This window comes from Eimeria mitis, genomic scaffold, assembly GCF_000499745.2.
Source record: "Eimeria mitis Houghton genomic scaffold, Emh_scaff798, whole genome shotgun sequence".
Classification (NCBI taxonomy): Eukaryota; Apicomplexa; class Conoidasida; order Eucoccidiorida; family Eimeriidae; genus Eimeria; species Eimeria mitis.
The window spans coordinates 720-10,719 of record NW_013575865.1 but is presented as its reverse complement, the minus strand read 5'-3'; the positions used below and the strand labels follow the sequence as shown (position 1 = coordinate 10,719).

General features: G+C 58.7%; 1 protein-coding gene across 1 annotated transcript in view; it reads right to left on the bottom strand.

The window, feature by feature from the left end:
• EMH_0022530 (uncharacterized protein) overlaps nt 1-8,493 on the bottom strand; it is a gene marked incomplete at both ends in the record, with an annotated part of 11,850 nt that extends 3,357 nt beyond the window's left edge. Inside the window, 5 exons of the mRNA XM_013501976.1 lie at nt 1-1,509; nt 1,776-3,465; nt 3,598-3,782; nt 4,031-6,973; nt 7,180-8,493. The exon at nt 1-1,509 is cut by the window's left edge and continues 253 nt beyond it. Coding sequence (XP_013357430.1) covers nt 1-1,509; nt 1,776-3,465; nt 3,598-3,782; nt 4,031-6,973; nt 7,180-8,493 — 7,641 coding nt within the window. The remainder of the gene's footprint in view (nt 1,510-1,775; nt 3,466-3,597; nt 3,783-4,030; nt 6,974-7,179) is intronic.
• Nucleotides 8,494-10,000: the final 1,507 nt, after the last annotated feature.

The window sequence follows — 10,000 nt, the reverse complement described above, 5'->3', positions numbered from 1 at the left end:
AAGACAAACTTCCTCCTCTTCTTGATCAGGGTACCTGCATGCGTGTTCTGGGGGGCCCCCATCCCCACCATGTTTTTCTTGCTGCTGGGGTACAGCAGGGGCCCCCCGCTGCTCCTTAGACTGCGACAGGGGGCCCCCGGCCCCCCGAAGGTAGCAGCGGCGGAACAGTCTCCTCTCGTGCTGCTGCTGCAGCTGCTGCATCAGATTGTCTCCATCAGCAGACCACCTCAGCCCTGCAAATGCTGCTTTGAAGGGGGGCCCCACCAAGTGACCCTGGGGCCCCGCTGCAAGCCCCCTCACTCGCACTACCGCCCGCAGCCCTATATCTGTCTGTCTGCTGTGGCCCAGGGGGGGGCCCCCCTCAGCAGGAGCGGGGGCCCCCCCCCACATCTTCAAGGCCTCGAACACGCCAGCAGATACATCCCCCACATCGGCTTCTTTTTTCGCTGCCTCTGCTGCTGCAGCAGCTGCTTCAGCAGCAGCAGCTGCTGCTGCTGCTGCTGCTGCTGCTTCGGGATGGCCTGAGCCTGCTGCTGCCTCCTCCGGACCTGCTGCATGCAGCGGCTCTTGGGGACGGCGGAAGAGAGGCACGTTGCAGACAGAAGATAAAACCCAGTTGGTTGCGAGACAACCCCCATCAATAACACTGCAAAGGGCAGGGGGGAGGCCAGGGACAGCACTCAGGGCGCAGCTGCTGCTGGCTACTGCTGCTGCTGCTGCTGCTGCTGCTGCTGCCGTCTCCATAGCTGCTGCAGCCGCACGGTGCTCACACATAGAAGCATCTGCAGAGCTACAAATCTCCCTGTCTTGCTGCTGCCGTTGCTGCTGCTGTTGCTGCTGCTGCTGCTGCTGCTGCTGCTGCTGCTGCAGGTGCTGGCAGTGATGAGTATAGAACGTATTCGATACCCAGTCTCCTACGCAGCGGGAGGGGACAGCAGAAAGGGAAACCTCTTGCAGCACAATGGGCCCTGCTGCATCTTCATGCTGCAGCATTAGCTGATGCTTGAGGTGCTGCTGAGCTGCTGCAGGTGCTGCAGATATGCGACGCTGCTGCTGCTGCTGCTGCTGCGCCCCAAAGTCCACCACCTGCAGCAAAATCTCCCATGGCACCGATGGAAGCCAGCCCCACTCTTTGCTGCATGCATAGTAGCAGCGATTGCTGCTGCTGCTGCTGCTGCTGCTGCTGCTGCTGCTGCTGCTGCTGCTGCTGCTGCTGCTGCAGCTTCTACCGGCGCTGCAGGCGTCTCCAGAAAGCGTGAACGGCGTGCTGCTGCTGTCGACGCTTGGAGACAACCACGGCAGCTGCGCAGCTGCTGTTGCTGCTGCTGCTGCAGCAGACCGTGCGCCTCTCCAGTCATGGGGGCTGCAGATGACTAGAGCAGCAGCAGGGCCCCTTGCTGCTGCTGCTGCTGCTGCTGCTGCTGCTGGATGCGGGTGACCTGCTGCTGCCCACAGCGAGTCTGCTGCTGCTGCAGACTCCGCAGGCCACACACGATTGTCTTTCAACGGCTGAAAGACACAGCACACACACAGTCTAGCCTAAACCCTAAACCCTAAACCCTAAACCCTAGAGCTTCCATGCTAAACCCTAAACCCTCCAAGCTACATGCTAAACCCTAAACCCTCGACTCAAGACCTCAAACACCCTAAAGCCTCCATCCTAAACCCTTAACCCCTACACGCTAAACCCTAAACCCTTAACCTTCATGCCTAAACCCCAACAAAAGCAAAGGGTTTTTGGTGTCTCCTCAGGGCCCCTAGGTCAGCAGCAGTACCTCATCAGCAACGCTGCGGAACACTCTCGCCAGGCCTCCCCCCAACAGCTGCTGCAGCAGCACCGGCTGCTGCTGCTGCTGCTGCTCAGCTCTTTGCTGCTCGATCTGCGGAACTGCTGCTGCTCCTGCTGCCACCGTTGTGTCCCCCCACAGCAGCACAGACTGCCACTGCAGCTGCTGCTGCAGCCACCCATCAACCGCCAGCAGCCGCAGCCCCTCACTGCAGCGCAGCAGCTGCAGCTTCAGGGGCCCCGGGGCCCTGCTGAGGGCATCTGGGCCCTTCTTATCCAACTGCTGCAGAACGCACTCTGCTGCTGCTGCTCCATGCCGCTGCAGCAGCTGATGCTGCAGCAGCAGCACCTGCTGAGACACCCCGACAGGCAAAAAGCCATCGAGGCTGTCTTTCTGCTGCAGCTGCACCAGCAGCTGCAGCTGCCAGACCCATTCCGGTGTCTGTGCCTGCTCTTGCTGCTGCTCCTCCACTTCCTGCTGCTGCTGCTGCATGCTTCTGCTGCAGCAGCACTGACAGCTCCAATGGGCTAGGATAGCTAGCTGCAGGTCAGGGGCCCCGTGCTGCAGCGCTTCAGCAGCAACTCCTCTCGTAGCAGCAAACTGCAGAGACAGGAGAGGGACAATAGCAGCAAGTGCTGCAGCAGAAGCAGAAGACCCTACTCCTACCAGCAGCAGCAGCAACGCCAGCAGTCCTTCCTGCTGCAGCAGCTGCACGCCTGCAGCCCGGCGGCTTAGAACACCTAAGAGCTGCCCATACACCGCAAACAGAGACCTGTGCTGCAGGCCTGCATGCAGCTGCTGCTGCTGCCGTTTGCTGTTAAGATGAAAGAGCCACGTTCCTGGGTCTTCAGCAGCACCTGCTGTACCGACGCTGCTGCTGCTGCTGCTGCCGTTGCTCCATATTGTGCTGCTGGCGAGACTAGACCTGCTGATGCATGCACCTCGGCTGCTGCTGCAGCAGAAGCAGCTCGGTGCTTCCGTGCTGCAGCAGCCCACTGAATAAGCAGATGTAATAAATCTATCTCCGTCTGCTTCTGTGTAGCAGCTGCCTCTGCGGCTGGTGCATGCAATCTGCAGCAGCAAGTCCCCAATCTCCTTCAGCAGCCTTCTCAGGCCGAAGAGGTCTCGCAGCCCCCGGTCAGAAGCTTCTGCTGCTGCTGCTGCTGCTGCTGCTGCTGCTGTTGCTGTTGGTCCTGCCTCTGTTGCTGTTGTTTCTGCTTTTGTTGCTGCTGGAGTTGTTTCCGTTTCTATTGCTGATGCTGCTGTTGTTGCTTCTGCTGTTGTTGGTGTTGTTGCTCTTGCTGCTACAGCTGTCGCTGCTGCTGCAGTAGTTGCTACGGCTGTGACTGCTGCTGCTGTTGCAGTTGTTGCTGCTGCTGCTGCTGCTACAGCGGAGACGGAAGTAGGAAGCTGCACACCAGCGACGCGCTGCTGCTGCAGATGGGGTAAGAGCAGCAGCAGCAGCGCAGCAAGGGCGTGAGCAGCAGCAGGCAAGTATAGGCCCTGGGGGCCCCGCAGCAGAGACATTAAGCATGAAGAAGAGGGCGAGAGAGAGGAGACACAGCGCTCTAGGAAACGCCGGGGGGCCCTCCACGAGGCCTCCACTGGGTCCTTCTGCAGCAACACACCGAGGCCCCCGAGGCCCCGCAGCAGCTGCCGCAGCACTTGCGGCCACTGCCTGCAGCAGCAGCACACGTATAAACCCTACAGCTAAACATAAACCCCAAACACTAAAACATAGAGTGATTCATGCTACAAAGGATAACAAGAAGAGTTTAGGGTTTAGGGTTTAGGGTTTAGGGTTTCGCACCACTGGTCACATTCCTTCGCCTCATTAAGGACACCAGTGGCCTCCAGCTGCTCATCGATGCTCTCTTGGGCTGGGGGGCCCCCTTGGGGGCCCCCCCCCCCACTGCAGTTAACAGAGCTGCGCTGGTGGAGGCCGGCTGGGAGGTGCATAGACACCCGAAGCTGCATGTTCAACTGGCGAAGCCGCTGCAGCAGCAAACACAAGCAGCAGCAAGACACAGGTTGCAGCGGCAGGAATCAGAAGCAGCAGCAAAGCACCGCTTACAGCAGCAGCAAACAGAAGCAGCAACAAAGCAGCAGCAGGCAGAGAACTTCGCCGTTGACCCCACGCCAGCACTATGCAGCAGCAACTGTGGAAGCAACAGCAGCAGCAGCAGCAGCAGCAGCAGCAACAGTAGCAGCAGCAACAGCAGCAGCAGCAGCAGCAACAATACCTCTTCCGCTGCAAAAGCTGTTGCAAAGGAACCCAGGCCGCTAGACGCCTGATACAGCAGGGGGCACGGGGTGTCCATACACCTGAAAGGGGAGTCCCCCAGTATCTCCACCAGGTCCTCCTGCTGCTGAGTTGCTGCTGCTGCGCTGCTTTTGCTGCTGAAGAAAGATGCTGGCAGCAAAGCACTAGCCAGTGACAAGACATCGTTAAAGAGAGAAATGCCGCGCCAACGGCTGCTGCCGCTGCTGCTGCCGCTGCTGCTGCCGTTACTACTGCCGCTGCTGCTGCTGCTGCTGCTGCTGCAGTCGTCTCCACTGTCGATACTGCTGCTGCTGCTGCTGCTGGAGTTGCTGTTTACTCTCAGGTCGTTGCTGCTGCGGCCTTCCACCGAGTGTTGTCGTGGTTGCTGCTGCGCATCTGCACCGTTTGAGGCTGGCTGCCGCTCTTCTGCTGCTTCTGTCGTTGCTGCAGCAGCAGCAGCAGTTGCTGCAGCAGCAGCAGCTGCTGCTGCTGCTGCGGAGCCCTCGCAGAAAACTTCTAGTGGGTTTTTGTTTATACTTGAGTGACAGCCTGTGCCCCCAGCAGCTTCACTATGGGGCCGCTCCCCGGGCCCCTCGATGGCTCTGTGGGCTTCTCTTATATAGGGCAGCGGCAGCAGTGCTGCAGCAGCAAACAGCAGCACAAAGAGCAGCTGGGCGGCTTCCTGCTGCAGGAGCGGGGGCTGCTGCTGCTGCTGCTGCTGCTGTATGCGTTCCCTTGAGCAGCGGTGCTGCCGCTGCTGCTGCAGCACCAGAGATACCAACGAACTCGCATGCAGCGGCACCTGCTGCTGCCTAGATATTGCTGCAGAAACACCCCAAGCAAGAAAAGGGTCACCTTGCGTCCAGAGGGACCCGAGAGTGGTGAAGGAGTCGTTGCCCCGCAGCAGCAAGCCTCCACATACACTGGAATCATCGGCTGCAGCGTACGGATTGCTGCTGCTGCTGCTGCTGCTGCTGCTACTGTTGCTGCTGCCTTCCAACAACCCCAGCAACACGCCGTGAAAGTGCCACCGCAGCAGCAGCAGCAGCAAAAGTCGAGCCCTTGCAACTTCAACTCCATCGCAGCAGAAAGGGCGCCTGTCGTCCTGCTGCTGCTGCTGCTCTTGCTGCTGCTGCAGTGCCTGTGCTTCAAGCAGCTGCCTGCAGTCATCAGCAGCAAGTCGGCGTCCCCCAAACCCAAGAGCCAGAGACAAAAGACAGTGTAAAAACTTAAGCAAAAAGCAGCGGAACTCTTGCGGGGTCTCTGGCAGCAGCAGCAGCTGCAGCAGCTGTAGTAGGGGTTGCGGCTTGCTGCACAGCAGCAGCAACCCCGAGATCGGCTGCAGCAGAACAATCAACGTATGTGCTGCTGTCCTCTGCTGCTGCTGCTGTGCAGACAGTGGTGCCCTGGATGAGCTAGCAGCAGCAGTGGCAGTGCTGCTGCAGCTGCTGCTAGCTGCAGGTATGGGGCTCGGTAACAGAGACCCTAGAGAAAGATAGGGGCCGAGCGCATCTGAGGGTTGCACCGGCAGTCGGTGTTGCTGCTGCTGCTGCTGCTGCTGCTGCTGGAAGAAGCTCTCAGGATAGCCCGCGATCGTAGGGTTGCTGCTGCTGGTGTTGCTGCTGATGCTGCTGCTGCTGCTGCTGCTGGCAGCCTTGCCAGCTGCTGCTGAAGATATACGCGAGAAAGCTGCACGGGGAGCACCTGAAGGCCCCCACTGAGTCGCAGCAGCATCGAAGCAGATGAAGCGAGGGAGAGAACTGAGCTGAAACGCCAGCAAAGGCCAATCCAGGCTGCTGCTGCTGCTGCTGCTGCTGCTGCTGTTTCTGTTGTTCTTGCGTCTGTTGCTGCAACTGCGTCCAGAGCGGTTGTTGCTCGCGGACCTCCTAGCTGCCTTTCCTGGTCGCGGTTCTGCAGCTGTCTCGGCAGCTGCACAAGTTGTTGCTGCTGCTCTTGCTGCTGCTGCTGCTGCTGCTGCTGCGGCTGCTGCGGCTGCTGCTGCTGCTGCGTTGCTGTACACCGAAGCCGAGCAGCTCCAGAGGTACCTGAAAAGAGACGGCGCCAGCAAAGGATGAGAGCGGCATAAGCCTGCTTCTGCTGCTGCATGCAGCAGCACGCCGAAGGCTCCGCGGCGCAGCAACGCAACAGCAGGGACAACAGCAGCAAACTTCAGCAGCACAGAGACGCAGCAAGCCATCCACTGCTGCCGCAGATGCTGCTGATCCTGCTGGCGCTGCTGCTGCTGCTGCCACAAAGAGCTTCCTAAGGAAATGTCGCTGCGAATCGTCTTTGAGCTCGGCCAGAAATGCTGCTGCTGCTGCTGCTGCTGCTGCTGCTGCTGCTGCTTGTGCTGGAAACGAGGCTGCGGCTGCCCTGCATGCCACAGCCGCAGCCGCAGCAACGCCTGCTGCTCCTGCTGCTGCAGCAGCTCAACCCCTGTTGTTCCCTCGTGAGGGCCTCGGGGCTCCGGCAAGAGGCCGCCCCCTGGTGCTGCTGCTGCTGCTGCTTCAACTGCAGCAGCAGCAAGGTTCGTCGCTGCAGCAACAAGACATGTGGGCGGGGGTACTCTGCCCCAGCCCCCCGTCAGCAGCATCCCCCACCGCAGCAGCAGCTGCAGCGCAACAGCTCGCTCCAAGTCAGCCCATTCCCTATCTTCTTGCTGCTGCTGCTGCTGTTGTTGCGTCTGCTGCTGTGCTGCTGCTTGTCGCTGCTGCTTCGGCGGCAGCAGCGGACCTGCTGCCAGCAACTGGGGGATGCACAATCGACGCAGCTGCAGCAGCTGCCTATTGGAAACCAGCAGCTGCCGCAGCAGCAGCAGCGCAGCAACGCGTACAGCTGGCTTTACAGACAGCAGCAAAGGCCGCAGCAGCCGCAGCAACTGGCTAGAAGCAGCACAGTGAATGAACTGCTTCCCCCCTAGTTCCTGCAGCAGCAACAGCAACAGCAGCAGCAGCAGCAGCAGCAGCAGCGGCGATGTAGCACAAGCTACGACACAGGCAGCCGCAGCAGCACAACCGCAGGCTCATCAGCAGCAGGAGCAACAACAGCAGCAAAGTTAACAGCAGCAGCAACCGACTGAGCAGCAGCAGCAGCAGCAGCAGCAGCAGGAAGCAGCAGCATGTATCTCACAATAAGTTCGTCTCTAACACGCAGCAACGAAGCCACCTGCATGCGGGCCAAGTCTTCTGCTTCCTCTTCTGCTGCTGCTGTGAAGGGTGTTGCTGCTGCTCTGTGTGCTGAAGGGCCCCTCCTCACACCACCCAGACCGATGCTGCTGCTGCTGCTGCTGTTGCCTTTGCTGCTGCTGCGGGGCCAGGATTCTGTTGCACTCCTCAGCAGCACCTCTGCGTTCACTGCTGCTCTGCAGCCGCTGCAGCGGCGCTGCAGCGAAGACAAGCGGACAGGGGGGCTTTCATCATCATCAGCTTTGCTGCTGCAGCTGTTGTCGCTGTTGCATGTGCTGCTGCTGCTGCTGCTGCTGCTGGTTCTACTACTACTACTGCTGCTGCTATCGTTGCTGCTGCTATCACCGCTGCTGCTGCTGCTGCTGCTGCTGCTGCTGCTGTCACTGCTGCTGCTGTCGTCGTTGCTGCCCACACACTCGTGCATCGTCTTCTCTCCTCTGCTGCTGTTGCCGTCGTGCTTGCTGTCGCTGCTGCGGAAACAGCAGCTCATGTTGCTGCTGCTGCTGCTTCTGCTGCATCCGCTGCTGCTGTTAGAGAGGCAACACACCCCTGGGTCTGAAGAAGCAGCAGCACAACCATCTGCTGCAGCATCCTGCGACTGGGGCCTCCAGTCGAAGTCACTGAACATTTCGCTGCTGTTGCTGCTGCTGCTGCTGCTGCTGCTGCTGTTGCTGCTGCTGCTGCTGTTGGTATTGCTGCTGCTGTTGCTGTCGTTGGGTCTCCATATGAGGTTCTCACTCGCATCTGATCCACCACCTTCGCTGCTGCCGCTGATGCAGCTGCTGCTGCGCGCGAAAGTTGCTGCTGCTGCTGCTGAGGCAGCAGAGACGCAGCAGCGGGGATTCACCGCCGCTGCTGCAGGAGTTTTGTGTTGCTGTCGTGCATCAGCAGCGGATGTGTTGACACTGGAGTTGCTGCTGCTGCAGTCACAGCTGATGCTGTGTCTGCTGCCACAACTGCTGGTGCTGCTGGTACTGCTGCTGCTGCTGCTCCCACAGCTGTTGCTACTGGCGGAGTTGCTGCTGCTGCTGCTGTTGCTGCTGCTGCTGTTGTCGTCGCAGCTGCTGCTGTTACTACAATTGCTACTGCTGCTAGCATCGGTCCTGCTGCTCTGAATACCCCTGCATGTGCAATTCCTGCTGCAGCAGCTGCTGCAGCTGCTGCTGCCCCCATCGTCGGCTGTCTCTCCTTCATTTCTGGGGCCCCCGGGAGCGTCGCTCCCCGGGAGCCCGCCAGGAAGAGCAGAGCCTCTCTGCATGTGGAGTTTCTCTGTATAAGGGTATCTGCATCAAGGCCTGGAGAAGCGGCGGGATCGCGATCCCCTCGTGTGGGGTGTGGTGTGTATATACACCCCCCGCGAACAGCGCGGCTGCAGAGCCCCTGAAACTCATCCCCGTGAATGCTGGGGTATTGGCACTGCTAGGGCCCCTGGGGGCCCCCCACTTTATCGCTGGGGGCCCTCAAGCCCCCCACCGGCAGCCTGTTGAGCTGAGCTTTGCTGCTGCTTGTGCGGGTACGGCGCGGCGTGCTGCTGCAGGCAAAGGGTCCTTTCTATTGGCTTCGGTGCTGCATGAAACAAACAAAGTCAACCAACAGCAGTTTCTCCAGAACAAAAACACAAAGAAGAAACTGCATGCAGCAGCTGCCCCCGCTCTCTACCGCAGACGACATCTCTCGCTGGGGCCCTGAGGCCCCCGATGGGCCCTCAATAAGAGAGAGTTCTATGGTATTTTTCCTTTTATTTTTGTGAAAAATAGACTCAAAAATAACGCAAAGTGCTAGCAGAAACCCTCAGAGCTGCCTATACACCTCAGCTCGAGACGCACAACGCTGGCTAGAGAGCAGCTGTGTGTGCTGCGCCGCAGCAGCACCGCTCTTCCTACCGGCTGCTAGTGTACACTGCTGCTTCTCTTTATCTCTCTCTTTGTCTCTGTAGATGCCCTGCAGAAGATCCCCAGGCTTGTGTAGCTGCATGCAGAGCAGAAGCTGGCCGACGCAGGGGTCAGGGCCCCCTGCTGCGTCCTTAGCTGTGCGTACACCTGCAGCAGGAGGCCTAAACTACCCCTGAAAGGGCTAGCTCTGTAGCTGGATGAGCTGCAGGTTGCTGCTGTTGCATTGGCTGCTGCAAATGCTGCTAAAGATACACACAACACTGCTCACAGTGCCACGATATATTCTAGGGGATGAGTTCGCTTAAAGGTAACAGCAGCAGCTCTAGCAACGGCAGGCACAGCAGCTGCTGCTGCTGCTGCTGCCGGTCCCTCCACGCAGTCGAGTCTGCTCTGGAGGGGGGTCGGGGCTGTGCATGCGTTTCGGTTGGCCTTAGCTGCCGTCTGGATGCACACAAGTGCCGAAGGCTCACAGCAAAGAGAGCTCTGAACACCCTTCTACTGTAGGAGCGCGTAGCAAGGCCCTTCATAGATAGCTACATATATATATATATATATATATATATATATATATATATATATATATATATATATATATATATATAATACGTATATAGATATATATAGGTTATAGGTACATGGCCAGTTTGGCTCCTGTATGTGCGAAAACGGATCAGTAGAGAGGTCAACGATAAGCTGAGCAGCTAGCTAGCTAGCTGCTCAGCTTATCGCTAGCTAGCTAGCTGGCTGCAACGTTAGCTTCCACCGATACCTAGCTAGCTGTCTAGCACGACAGCCAGAGGGGTCCTGCGAGCGATTCCTTTAGGGTTGTATATACATATATATATATATATATATATATATATATATATATAT